Here is a 14,623-nt window from a genome sequence, read left to right as displayed (position 1 = left end):
TGCTTTACTTTGCTAAGCACAGCCATATATGGCTTTTTCTTACAGTGTCTGAGGAGGGCTGAAGTACAAATTAGCTTGTGTGTATTTATTATAGTAAAGGGAGAGCTGGAAATCACCCTTTTGTGATTATTTTTTTTAAATGGAGATGCATTTTGTACATCAGCTCAAAATTGCTGATAAAATTGTGTAAGGATTGGAAGAAACTTTACATGCTGAGCTAACCAAAGCCATTTCTTGTGGGAGACCAAAAGAAATATATTTTTTATCTGGAATTTTGTTTTGCTAAAAGGTAAATCCATCATTTTGGAGCCATGGATGTCACTGTGCTGCAGAGCTCGTGCAGGCAACCAGTGATTTGGGAAGATGTTTTTTTCCTTTTTGGTTACTCATCAATCATGTAGACTGCTGTATGCTGCTCATGCCATTAGAGATTAACCACAGACCTCAAGAGTCCTACTCCTTCCCTCCTTCAGAGAGTAACCATTCTTAAAGTGTGAAAGCAGGAGTGTGTCGGGAAGGAAGGGGGATTTTCGGAGTCATGAATGAGAATTTTCAGTTGTCTTAGAGGCACTTCTGATTTGATTGTGATGATGTCAGGATTATTTCTTACTTGACTTGGTTATTTAGGAGAGCTGTTGCTCTCTGTGGTAGTACTAATTATTTTTAAACCGAATTGCAGTGTTGGACTCTGTGTAGTTTTAACATTCTGCCTCAGACGTGGATGTTTTGTAGAAATTCTGTACTTCAAAAGCTGATCTTGAGGACATTAGAATGCAGTACTTTGTTAATTGTTATTGTGTAGAAGTAAAGAATAAGTGAGGACTTTAGATGGAGTACTCTTTTTGGCCACCCAAAAGGAAACTGGAATTCACACTGTTTGTCTTTTTGCCTATTATTATCCACAAGATCTACCAGTTTAAATCACAGCACTGGCTGGGGGGAAAAAAAAGGCAAAAAACCCCCACGAACCAAACCAAAAACCAGGAGAATAGCCATCTGTTTAACAGGACTCGTGAAGATAGCTGCTCTGTGTGATTTGGCACATACATTGTGCAAGTGCAAGGCTGTGATTGAACAGCCTAAGGTTTTTGTGGTGGAAAGAGAAAAACAGAAAAATGGAGGGTTTCGGGTTTTAGAGCTCGTTTAGGTTGTTTTACAGTGGTGATAGTTGAGAGAATATTAAAGGATTATTTTATTTCTTTTAGCAATACTACTTGGGGAAATATGAGTGGGAAGATCCCTTTGCCTTACTGATGGTGTTCAGATGTGAGCATCGATTCTAGCTGGACATACAAGTAACCATATTAAATGGTAACATAACAGCAATACGATGTTTTTAACAGTGGCCAGCAGTTTCACTACCACATTACATACCTCTTGCAGTTGTCACAGGAGGTTTCAGGCACCTTTTGAGCCGAAGATGAGAAAAAGAGCCAGCTGAAGGCCTGCTGACATACACACCACATTGCTCTTGTGAAACTGTCTGGAGTGCCAGAGTGCCGAGACTGATGGTAGTAGTGGTAGTAATAATATTGATAAACACGTAGCAGCTCCAGTCTATTGGGCAAAGATAGGTAAGTGAAAACGTGTCTGGTGGGAAATCCCTTTGGAGAACTCCCTCGCCATGCTGCTGCACGGGCACGGCTGCGTTCAGCGCGCTGTCAGCCAGAGGACATTCTGCTATGAAAAGATGCACTGAGGAGCTGGCATGAAGCGATCAGGATTTTATTAGGTTTGCAGTTGGTTGCCAGCAGAGTGAGCCTGTGGAGCTGCAGCGGTGCTCGCAAACTGCACGGGGATGTGACTGAACATCGTAAGAAGGTGGTGAGAGGCAGCAGGAGGTTCACCGCCCCAGGTGGAGGAGGAGGGAGCTCAGAGGTCAAGTCTTTCTCAAGGCAGGGCCGCATCAGAGGGAATTGAATTAGTGCAACACATGATGTGTGTCATTAGCTTCCTGTAGGTTTTTAGCACCATGCTTTGGTGACCTCCTGGCTGTTTGTGTGCTGGGAACAGACTCTCACCCACTTTCAAGCAATCATTCTGGGAGAGAGTTCATAGGGCCTTCCGACTTTTTAAGACAGCTATTTATAAATGTGCACAAAAATAGAAGGTGCATAGTGAGAAAGTCATATGAGTCATTCCCATTCTGATACCGAGTCACACCAGGCTAGATCACCCTTCTTGGCATTCCGGTTCAGATGGGCTGCGTCATGCCATACAGGGCAAACTTCTTTTTTCGCTGCATACGCAGCTCATGCATGCTCCTGCTTGCTGGACAGATTGCAGCAGCCCTCTTGTACCCATCACATGCTCCACTCGGGCTAAGAAATGTATCTCCTTTTAGTGCTCTGGGATTATGTCTGATGGGGACAGTGTGCAAGCAGCTGCTTCTAGAGCTGCTGTTTAAATCCACGTTGTCAGCAGAGTAGGCAGGGGTCACTAAGAGCAGAGCTTCGATGGGATTACAGCCATTTGACTTGGGCTGCCTTTCAGTAGTCCTGTGTTTTCCGTCACGCAGCATTATCTTGTATTCACCCAGTACAGGTTGCAGTGAGTACGAAGGGCTGGGTTTGTTCTTGTGCAAATAAATTCAGATGCAGAGGTCTCGCTGCACTTGTAAGAATGCTGCACCATAAAGGCAATTTCAGGGAATCCCTGTGGGTTTGAAGACTGGTGACCAGATGCTGAGGTCACAATGAAATTCAGACCAAATAATACAAAAGGAGTTTTATAAAAGTAAAATTAAATAGCTGCAACCTAACAAAAAACCTAAAAAAACCAACCCAAAAATCCCCACCCCAAAAACCTGAGGAAAAAACTATTTCACTAAATATCCTTTATGTTTTTTAGTCTCACATTCTTAATCATTAGGATCAAATGAAGTTAAGAATCATTGTTCTACAGGCTTGTGCTATGTTTTCCTCACTGTATTCAACTACTTCATTATTCTTCTGGTCATATTTTAGACCATTACTAATCTTGTCTCTCTTCCTCGGATTTTGTTTTCTGTAAAATGGGACAGGGAGATGTGTTCTGATCTCAGCACGCATTCAGCGGTGCAGATGTTGTGTGGTTGTGTTGTTACTAGAAGTAATTCTCATGAACTACATGTGCCTTTTATGTTGCTCTTCCAATGTTTGATGTGCTGTGACATTCCTCCGTTTCATTTGGCTTCGAATGACTACTGAGTAGGTAGCCCTTCAGGCAGATGCTTTCATGGGAAAAATGGCTGATGTGATGGCAATAGCATGTAAATAAACAGTAAGAGTTTGTGGCTGCTTTTCTGAGGGGCTGAGCATTGAATCACCCTGGTAGGAACAACTAATCTTTAAGTTTCTTCTCCCTCCTTGATTGTTCCTTGGTGAAATCTAAGTAATGGTGATGATGCTGAAGGCACATTTGCGTAATCAGAGGAAAAAATATATATTTAGAAAGGCTATTTCTGTTATTCTTCCAAAAAGTATCCTATACAATAATCTTTAGATCAGCCAGCTGAAGAAAACAGGCAGTGCGTTCGGTCAGACTGCAGTGGATTACAAGGTGATCATGTAACTATGATGCTAGAAAATGATTCCCCATTTTAGCAGTGCCGTTTAGGCCCGGTCGTTGGGCAGCGTAGTTTAGTGTTGGTTCTGGGCGCCTGATGTCTCTGGACACACAACACACACAGAGTACCCAGTGCACATGTGTCATTTATGTTTCCTTGTGCTCTGTCAGTGTCGGTGCCTCCAGAGCTCTGCCCTCCCCTTGCCACACGTGCACACACACGAGCATAACGTTTCCTTTTTCCTTCTAACCTGGAAAGTGGAAAAACTCTTGTGGCCGACCTAACACCTGTCACAGCGCCAGTTTTGTGTCTGCTTCCTTAAAACTTTGTTATTGTGAGTGCTGAGCTTCCCTGCTGAACAGAGGAGGAAATGCAAGTCCCCGCTAGCACACTGGTAGTAGCAGCTGAGGAGAGGGGCGTACTGAGCTTTCAGGCACAGCGAGGTTAAATTTGTTAGCTCGATTCACCCGGCAGAGGCCTTTAATGCCTTCTTATAGCTGCTCATGCCAATGCTCAGATTCTGTGTGTCTTGGCCTTTGCTAACAGTGCTGACGCACCGAAGAACGTCTGCTCAGAGTGAGGTCAACAATATTGGGGTTTATTTTATCCTTGATCTCTTCTCCTTTCCCCAGTTCTCCCATATCCCCTGACGACAGGAACGGTTTCACTTTGCCAAGGAAGGCTGTAATGTAGCAGGAAGGAAAATCCATAACAAAAGAGCATATGTATCTGCATGCACGTTTATGTGTAAATTCTCCAGGGAGAAAGCATTCACGGGACTCACTCCTGAATTACTCTCATTATAATAACCCATTTGGTGTCAAAGTATGACAGATTATAGGCGCTTAAGGCTAGTCCCAGCTCAAGACAGATTTAAATAAAGTACTTCTGGTTATTGTGCAGGTCAGTGTGTTTAAATAACAACCCCCCAAATCATACTTTGACATTTAAAAGAGAGAGGAAATATTGTCGTGCTGCAGACCTGGCACAGATAAGCACAGGGCAATTTGGTCAGTACACTGTGATTTGTGAGTGCAGCCTAACGCAGTCATTTTCACAGTTTGTAATCAAGTAGCCACCTTAGCAGTGTGTCAGCATTAAAAAAAAAAAATGTTCCTTTTAAAATGTTTACACAAATTACTCCCCTGAGGTGCTACAATGCATTCGCTGCAAAACTGATGTAGGTTAAAGATCTGGACCAGGACTGGCGAGCTTCCACGAGTTTGTAAGCCTTTTTTTTTCCTTCCCCCACCAGCCAGTTGCTCAGGTGGCCTGGGCACAGCAACAGGATGGTTTTTCAGGTCCAGTGCCTAGGGCAGGATAACTGGGGGGCGTTTATACGTTACACGAATGCTGTGGGAGGTGTCAGGAAGCACAGTGCAGAGAGGCCTAAATAATAAAAACTGGTGCAAATCTGTGGCCATCAGGAAATATGAGGTATGACTCAGTGGCAGCTCTTCTCTGCCTGGGCTGTGTGCCCCATTCTGCCTCTGCACCACCCCACTGTGCCAGGCTGCCGACCTGGGGCTTGCCCAGCTCCAGGCCTGGGTGTCCATCTCGAGCCTGGCCCTGCCTCGTGGCCATGTGCACAAGCAGAGGAGATGGAAGGAGGCACAGCTAGCACAGGTAGCACCCTGCTTTTGAGGCTCCCATGTGAATCCTTTCCCTTCTTTCAGGCAGACCTGGCTGGGAGGTTCCACATTTGTTCTGGAGGGACCTTCCCCCAGAGTAGTGTCTCTCTCTCTGTTCCTCCCTGCTCCTCCTCCTGCATCTCTCTTTCATCTCCTTTATCCAGAGCACCCATCATCCTCATGGCCCTACAGACCTTCAGCACCTAGTGAGGAGGCTCCCTTTACTGTCCCCTCCATTTCCATCTTCTCTGCCCCAAACTCTTCTCACCTTCAGCCTTTCTAGATTCTCCACCTCTGAACCCTTCTGTTCCCTACACGTTTTTGGGCTCGACTTCCCCCTGTGTTCAGGGCTCATTACAGAAGCTCATCGCTTTTTACTGACTGCACAAAGGGCTTGGTTCCAATGTTACAGGTCTGGAGGAGAGCACAGTGCCAGACACATGCCAGAAAACCCACAGAAAGTTGTAGAACTTGATCCCTCTGCACAGAGCAAAATCCTGTGCTTTGTCGTTTCCATATGAAAAGTGGTGTCTTCATTTCTTGCCCTGCTGAGCAGAATCCACTTTTATCATTGTAGCTAAACCACACCTACCTCTGAACTTAATTTTGTAATTAGTTGTCTGTTCAAACTGAGGAAGTCAGCAGTAAAAACCTTCATCAAATGGCAAATGTCGGAGTCAACACAGCAACCTACTGGTGATTTCAGGTGCAATTAAAGGAAGACATCTCAGCATAAGAGACTCTGCAGCTGTGATCACTCGTGTGCTCCTTTGTATTGTCAGTGCTTTTCTTTCTTACAATTTCTTTGTTCTGCTTTTTAACGATGACCAGATCTCCCATGTCATCTCCTCTCTTTCAAATACATGGACTTCTGCATTATCTCAGAAGACACAATTAAATCTGATGCTACTTGTTTTGCAGAGAAAAGAGATTAAGTGCAGATTAAGCTTCGGGTAGATTGCAAATGAAGTAAAACAAAAGAACAGAACAGGACCTTCTTCAAAGGGAATGTTTTGAATTTGGCCAGTTGTATTTTGGACCCGATAGTAGACCAGACTGTCAGTGGCACAATGAAGCTGACAACTGGGATCATAGGGCTGTTTATGCTGGAAGGAACCTGAAGAGGTCCCTGGTACAACCTCCTCCTTAGTGGGCTCAGCTGAGAGCTCAGGGATTTACCCTGTTGGATCTTGAAAACCTCCAAGGACAGAGACTACACAACCTCTCTGTGACACCAGATCTAGTCCCTGTCTGTTTTCACTGGGAAAAGGTTTTCCTTACATCCAGGATGAACTTCTCATGTTTTAACTCTTGCCTCCGGAGTCTCAACCTCCCACCACGACCCAGTGCGAAGAACCCAGCTTCATCTTCTTGCTGACCTCCTTTTAGGTGCAGGGGGAGCTACTCTTAGATTCCTCTTGAAAGCTGTCTCGGCCCTGGGCCAAACTACCCCTTGTCCTTCAGCCCCTCTGGGGTGAGTGCCCAAGCCCTGACCATCTAAGGGGCCCTCTGCTAAACTCGCTCCAGTTTATCTGCATCTTTCTTTTACAGGGGAATCCAGCACTGGACATGATACTCTGGATGGAGTCTATTGAGTGTCGAGCAAGGAGGGGCCGATCAGTTCCCTCCACCTCCTGGCTCTGTTCCTGGTCTCACAGCCCAGGATGTTGCTGGCCCTCTGTGCAGCCAGGGCACTCTGCTGGCTCAGGCTCAGCTCCCTTTCTGCCAAGATGCCCAGAGGCTTCTCAGCAAAGCTGCTCCCTGCAGCCAAGCCCCAGCCGGCACCGCTGCAGGAGGCTCATCCTTCCCAGGTGCAGGACCTTGCACTTGTCCTTGTTGACTTTCATAAGGTTCCTGTCAGCACATTCCTCCAGCCTGTCTGCGTCCCCCAGGGTGGCAGCCCTGGCAGCCCTTTCCTCAAGCGTAACAACTGGCTCTGGCCTTACGCAAGTGCTGTGAATTACTAAGTTGTCACAGAGTAAATAAACCACCAAAAAGCAAGCAGATTCCCCCCCTTTCCCATTTTTAATCTCTTCCACTTCCTGAATGCTTGGAGATCTACTTGTAGCAATAGAGCAGAACAAAAGAAATGTGCAGGCTTAGCTATGGTGCTTAAATTGCTAGCGTAATCCTAAGTTTGTATTAACTGGTGGCCTTTTCTTCTTAATGGGGAAAAATACGCCATCTGGGATCAAGTATTGGAGGAGTTAGAACTGGGCAGTACCTGACAAGTCATCATGCAGGGTTCCTCTGACCAGTTCATTTTCTAATGTGGTGTCTCTGTGCAGAAGTGTCAAGTACTGGGGTTTCCCTCACTCCCGTCGAGGATACCTGCATCTCACCATGAAGATGATTTTTCATTATACTCAACATAAGTGGGTTTTTCCTAATTTCTTTCTGTTACTCCTAATTATCACTTGCTTCATCCCTAAGCAACCCAACCATTGGTGTTTATGTGGTAAATACTGTAAAATGGGTTGCGTAAGGGGGTTGGTTCTGCTACAGAATTCATAGCCGGTCCGATGAAGTTTTGCCATTAGGTGTCACTACATGTACAGGAGACTGTTTGTAAAAGACTTGGGGGGTTTTATTTAGCCTCCTAGGAATATGAAGGAGGGAATTGGGAGATGTAAGAGAGAGTCTGGTAGTATGCTTTGAGATAACTACTTCTTAAATGGTATGTTGGATATGCCTTTACTAAAAGCAGCACAGAAGGAAGCATAAGATTTTTGACTTAACTCCAACAACCAACAGATGATGCTGTGACCTTAAGCATATATAAATATGTTTAGCAGCTGCTGTGTAACATATTTATAAGTGTTTAGTGACCTGGAGGTTAATCAAAATGAGTTTGGTGATCTCAGCTCAGTTCTTAATGGACTCCACTTCATATTATAGCACTGATGCAGCACAATTTGTCACAGTCGGCAGTCTTTACTCAAAGGAGGCCCACTGTGGAGTGAGAATTAAAGGCTGAAGTAATACCTGATTATTTCTCCCTAAAGAAACTTTCCATTCCAAGTCATCATCGAGCAGAATATGGGGAGGAGCTCGGTCCTGCGTGCTCGTCCAGTCTCCGGATAAAATGACACGTACAGGATGCCGCCTTTCAGTGTTGCTGAGCTGGCTCACGTGTGCGGCGGTCAGTGCTTTGATAGGGGGGACCAGGGAAGCACAGAGTCCTGCTGGGAATGGTGCTGAGTCTCTCCCTCACTGGGCTCTTCCCGGAGGTTGAGCTGTGTCCGCTCCAAGTGTGGCATTACGAGGGAGGGTGAGAGGGAAGGGTATTGGCTTGCCAGATGAAATTCCAGCATTGAGTTCTGCCGTTCGGGTCTTGCTGGGTACAGAAGCCATTTTCTTGCTGCCCTGGACAGAGCTAGTATTTTCCTGTTACTTAATTTCCACTCTCCATCTAAACTGGAAATAAGTTTGCTACCTCTTGATTGAAAGCCGTACACAGCAGCATGCTTTCGTGAGCTGCAATTGAGATTGATGTCCACAGTGGGCAACATGAAGTCAGCTGTACCTCAGTTTGAGACAATGAACAGCCCCACAGCTTCGAAGATTTACATGCTATAGGAAGCAATGGTACTGAAATACCAGTAAGTCAGGACCAGTTCCAGCTTACCGGCCAGGTGTGTGCCTCCTGTGTCTTTCTAAAGCGGAAGGAGGACATTGGAGAGATAGGTACCTCTAGAGACTTCAGTCTTTTCCAGAAGCCCTACTCCATAGAGAAACCTTTCAAAATCTGTTCTTTTTTGAACTGTAAACAGGCACTTGCACACTTTCTACATCTTCACTAGTAACATTGCCCAGTAAGGGAAAGGAACTCCCTTATCCAGCACATAAAGAACTTCTCAGTTAACTGCATTTGTTGAAATATAGCAATTTTCAGCTAAAAAGAAGGGGGGTGGGAGTGTTTAAGATACAGTATTTACATAAGAAAAGATTGATTGTGTGACTGAAATCTTTTAAAGTTGTTGCCAAATGGTCCTGCTCTTCTCTTTTCCCTTTGTAATTTTCCCTTGGAGCATTGCACCACTGTGCATTTTAAATCTTTTCCCTCCACTACTCATTGCAAGCTTCATCAGGGAAATGACATTGTGTGGCAGTTGTCTCCTTCATATCAAAAGAAAGCCTTTGCCTCTTCGCAAGAGTGAAGAAAAGTTTGTCTTCAGAGAGCAAAGGACAAAACTGACTTGGAAAAAGATGCTTTATTTAGATAACACGCTCTCTTTTCCTTTGAAGAAATTCACAATGTGTCAAGAAAAATTAGGCCAAATAGTGCTTTAATGGTCTTCCTCCTGTACCTGCTAAAAAAGAAATCCGCATCTACCAACTGCGTTAAGAATCTGCCATGAGTTCGGAGAAGACAAGAAGCCATTGAAGCTATTCAGGGGTGGTGGTTTGGGGGTTGTCTGGTTTGTTTGAATACTGTATAATAATGAAAAGTAGAATTTATACCAAAACTTCACATTGTTACCAGGACACACAGCTTTCCTGGTCTGTAGGATAAAAACAAACGTTTTGATTCTTGTGAGGAAAAAAAAGCAGGCAGGTTCCAAAGCTGTGTTAAGGAGTGGTTGCTCCCTTTCTTGTCTCCTTATTGAGGGGTACATTGGCAAAACAGGCATGGGTTTTCTGTTTTCTTAGGTAGGCTATGACCATACAAGTAAGTGTATTTTTGCACGTTTTTATTTATATATATGTATGATTTTCTGTGTATAAGTCTATATCCATATAAATAGAATATATGCAGTCTTCAGCTATATCATGAAAAGGTAGATAAACATATTATGGATTACAAGAATCAAGGGTTATTTTTTAAATTGGATCAAGCATTACATTGGGTGATTTTTCTTACTTGGATTGGATTATTCTCTCCTCGTGCCTCAGTTTGTCTATAGAATTTGCTAAATCAAGAACAAAGTGTACTTCGATACTTAAGAGTAGCCTTCAAAAACATTTGGTCTGAAGATCTTCACATCTGAAGATGTGGAGAATTCGGGGCTTCATTGAGGGGAGTTTTCAGACCAGCTTAAGTCTCAATTATAGAAGTATTTTATAGATAGATGATTAATTTTCAAAGCAGAATAGTTCTGCTGAGGTTTTTTGTTTAAACATTTACTACTTATGTGGGTTTTTTGAAAGACTGCATGTAGATGGCACATACAAGATGAACATTTTATTCAGCGCTGCAGTCAGTTTACGGTTGCATTAGTGGTGTTTGCTAAATGACTTTGGGCCTTTACATGTGTTACTAAAAAAACCAGAAGCTGCTTTGAGGAATCACAGAGTCTTTCAGATTGGAAAAGACCTCTAAGGTCGTCAGGGCCAACCATCAACCCAACACCACCATGCCTACTAAAAAAAAAAAAAGAGGAAGTAAGTTATGTGGGTATGATTACATTGGGACTTGGGGGAACGCCACTTTTGGCCATGAGTTAGGCTGAAGATAAATGCTCACATGCAATTGGTTTCTCCTTTGTGCCCTGGGATGGAAGTGTTTTACAGGGAACAAGGTGTGTGCAGCGACAGCAGATACAGAAACCTGAAACATTTCTGCAGTACCCATTTTTCTTCTGGCCATTTCACTGGTTTTTAACCTACAGCAGGCAGGGATTTCTGTTACGTGGTCAGAATTGCAATTCACTGGCATTTTTTTGTGCCAACCCTGGGTTGTCATTTTGACTCCTGATCACATGGCTGTCTACTCTCAGGATAAATAGTCTGAGTTGTATTTTTCCACTGATTGGTTGTGACATATGAAGACACTGTCTACATCTTTTGAAATCTCTGTTCAGTCCAATTCTGTCTCAGATACACGGTAACTAATTCAAGACTAATAGCTCCCCGTGTAGGTAAAATGAACTAATTGCGTGTCTTCTCCTTAGCTATTTGCAAACAATAGGAGATGTACTCTGTGACAAACCACAGCATCTTCAGCAGCGAGGTATGTAATGAGACATGGTGTGTGTGCTTTTTCTTCTCGTAGGCAAGGCAATTTTCCTGCCATGAATCAGAGCGGTATTATGGGATCCAGCTCCCCCTACACTCAGCCGATGAACAACAGCTCTGGCTTGATGAACCCACAGGCTCCTCCTTACAGCATGGCACCTAACATGGTGAACAGTTCAACAGGTAATGGTGGGTAACCTTTCAGCAGTGACCTTCCTCTATAGACCTGCTTACTGGTTCCGGTCCTGGGCTGGTGGCAGAGGAATAGCCCTCTTCAGCCAGTTCACTCCTGCTGGGTAGTTTGGCGTGACTCACAACTGGGCTGCGGTGCTCGCGTTTGTTTTTGCAGTAACTCACACCCTTTTCACTAAGTCCTCTTGCACAGTAGGCAGAGGAGTACAGTGTTTCAAACAGTTCCAGCAGCGCTCGGACCCAGTTTGACATAGGTGTTGACTAGCAAGTATGTTTGTGTGTGTGTGTTTGTGTCTCTTCAGTAGAGGAAAGGAGAAAAACCTGATCTTTTAAGAGGCTGCTGCTGCGGCTTTGCAGTGTCTTACTTCCTAAGATTGTGATTTTGGCTATTTAATGTGATACTGGTTTAAAAAAAGAGACGTGCACCTGCTCTGACTTGAAGATCCTGTAAGTGTAGCACTTAAAATAATTACTCTGTTCTGAAACCATAAGCCACATTTACTGTTTCCAAAATCCATATAACTATATATAAGGGTTTTTTCATTTACTTATTTAAATACCAGTATATAAAATTTCATCAATTTCCTTTTGCAAAAAAAGTACATTTGATATGGCTGCTGGATTTGTCCTTCATATCGTGACTTACAAGTTGAGAAGTATTTTCAGCTTTGTCTGTGACTGTGAAGACAATGGCCCAGTGACGTAAAGCCCTGCAAGTGTGCTTTATGCTCTGTGTTCAGCTTGATCTCCTGACAATTATCCTCCATCAAGATAATACTTCAGTAAAGATCAATTCTTTGATTGGGGTGGGTTTAGATGGAGTTTCAGTGACCCTGAAGTGGATTCTCCCAAATACTGATTGCGTTAGCCCTTTTAGAAATGTTGGGTGGGGGGTGTTTGAGGTTTTTCTGAAAGCCGGAGAGTGATTTGATTTTGTCTTTTAGTTGCTTTTTGTTTCTACTTGTGTTTCTTCAGAGGTGCCCTACTACTTAAATTGTATCTTGCCAAGAGCCTGTGTTTCAATATCTTTCTCTCTGCCCTGCTTAGTTTCCTTCCTTCATCCTTTGTTTCCTTCCCTGTCTTTCCTGCCTGGCAATTTTATATGTCCCTGCGTCTCCCAGGGAAGAAGGCATCCCTGGCGTCTCTAGCATGTCCAGGGGGCTTCTTTCCTCTACCTGTGTGGGAGCTCCTGAGACATGTAACAGTGTCTATATTTTACCAGAGTATTATGTTATGGTTTTGGTGAGCAGAAGAAACAGAAAGGAAACTGTTAATCAGTAAGATCTTTTAAAAAGAAAATGAAAGAAAACCCAAGAAAGGACTCTTTCAGTGCTGGCTTGGAAGCCATTGGTTAGTCCAGACAGCACACTTCACTGTCTGGATGAAGAGGGAAAAGCTATTGAAAAGACCATTAGATAATAGCTTGCTTTTCCCCCACCAGAGCTGTCCCAGGTAATATTATGTTTTGTTTGTGTAGTTATGTGTTTTGTCTGGCTTGCTGAAATAAAATTACTTCTGAGCATTGAAACTGTGCTATAAATTCTGTTTTGCTATTAGCAGAAGTAATTTTTCCCCCTTTTCCTTTGGCCCCCAGAGCTGCAAAAATAACCAACAGCAAACAGATGGCAGAGTGCCCTGCCTGAGAAGATTTATGTATTCCTAAGGAATAACCAGTTTAAAGGAAGATTCACAGAGGTTTTTTTGTTCAGATAATTCAGCCATTCGTTATTTCATACAGTGGAAATCTGTTCAATGCAAGGCCATTTATCCTAGCAGTCTTTTGTATGGGGTAGTCATACTCTTTTTATTGTGTTATGCATTCTGAAATATTGGATTTTTAATAATTTAAACATTTATCAGGGTTTTTTCTGCCAGTGCATTTGTGAGGTTTTCTTTCGTTCCAGTTTTATTAATTCAAAGATTACCCAATGGAAAGTCAGTGTGAGATGGACTAGAGGAATTCAGTGCTCCTCTGCGTGCGAGCAGACCTGCCTCTCGATGGCACTGTACTGCGCTGTGCAGCCGGCCTCCAGGAGCACCTGAGAGCAGCAAGAGAAGATGAGGTGTCAGTGTCCCTCTGTACTTCCCCCTGTCCTGACTCATCCTTCTGAAGGGTCAAAGAAACGAAGGGCTGAGCTTAAAATGAGAATGTCTTGAGCCAGGGGAGTGCTTCAGGATCAGCTCTGGTCCTGCATTTGGTGAGGTGGAGAACCTGCAGGTGGAACCTCCGTGCAAGCTTGAAACCCACTGGTGTGAAGTCACACGTCTTGTCAGATAATACAGGGTTTGGTCTGTGTGTAGGGCCAAATCCAGGCGTTAGTTAACCTGCTCAGGGGCACACAGCATGAGCAATGTGGCTTCAGTTAGAGACCGACGAAAAACTAAGGTAAGCAATAGGGAGAAGTTGGTTTCTTGGTTGTCTGGGGCTTGGAGAGTGCAGTTGTGTGGCCTGTTTTGAGGGAGAAAGGTAGGTTGTAGTTGTTTTCATTTTAATCAGAGGCACTTTAAGGCCTTATTCTCTAACATGTAGGAAGGCTGCTGATATTGTTTGGAATTGTTTTCGTATGGGTTTGGAGCTTCGGTGCAGCTAAGCATAACCTTTGATTTTGCCACATGTTTTTATTAGTGTTTACAACTCCTTATTACCCATTGATCCTACTTTATTCTTTAGGGTTTTTTAATTAATGTCATGTTGCAGTTCTGCATCCTGGTGCTGCAAAAGTGATTGTGGCTGTAACAGCAGTTCGCCAGCTCCTGCTGGTGCAAAGCAGTTTAAGAGCACAGAAATTATGAGGTCAAAGCAGATAAATCTTTCTGATAGACCATCCCTTCTGATAGAGCATCTCATCCATAACAATACCAAAAGCTTCAACAAAAAGTGCCAGAATCCCTGTGCAATTACAGAACAAACCATTCAGAAAAGCCGTATAACCTCCCCTGTCCTTTTGTTGTATGAGCTCCCATTTCCCACGTAGATTTTAGAATCTTTTCCCCCTATTTTTTAAATTCAGGCTTTAAAAATATACCTAATAAAAGGAAACTTGCAAAACCCAACGTAAAATGTCGTGAGCCTTGTTAAATCTAGTGAAAAATATCTTGAAAAAGAAGGTGTTTGGGTCTCTCAGATTGCAATACTGTGCTTGCACAGAAACTGGCACTCAATCTCTGCTACCTCTGGAGGTGAACAAAATAATAAAAAGGCATTAATTTCCTTACTGCCACAAAAATCCTTCTCTAATTTCTGTACCTCTGTCCTACAGAAATCTCCCATTTTCTGGTATTATTATTCCCAACT

At 43.6% G+C, this 14,623-nt stretch overlaps 1 protein-coding gene across 8 annotated transcripts in view; it reads left to right on the top strand.

Annotated features, from left to right (window-relative positions):
- ARID1B (AT-rich interaction domain 1B) overlaps positions 1-14,623 on the top strand; it is a 327,980-nt gene that overhangs the window by 274,273 nt on the left and 39,084 nt on the right. For 6 of the 8 annotated variants that reach the window (XM_084262563.1, XM_084262561.1, XM_084262560.1 and 3 more), the window contains one exon: positions 11,174-11,319. In XM_084262563.1, coding sequence (XP_084118689.1) covers positions 11,174-11,319 — 146 coding nt within the window. Of the gene's footprint in view, positions 1-11,173; positions 11,326-14,623 lie in introns of all 8 variants that reach the window. The other 2 variants (XM_084262562.1, XM_084262559.1) reach the window with 1 other exon arrangement.

This window comes from Gallinula chloropus (genome assembly GCF_964237585.1).
Source record: "Gallinula chloropus genome assembly, chromosome: 3".
Lineage (NCBI taxonomy): Eukaryota > Metazoa > Chordata > Aves > Gruiformes > Rallidae > Gallinula > Gallinula chloropus.
This window is presented reverse-complemented; position numbering and strand designations above follow the sequence as displayed.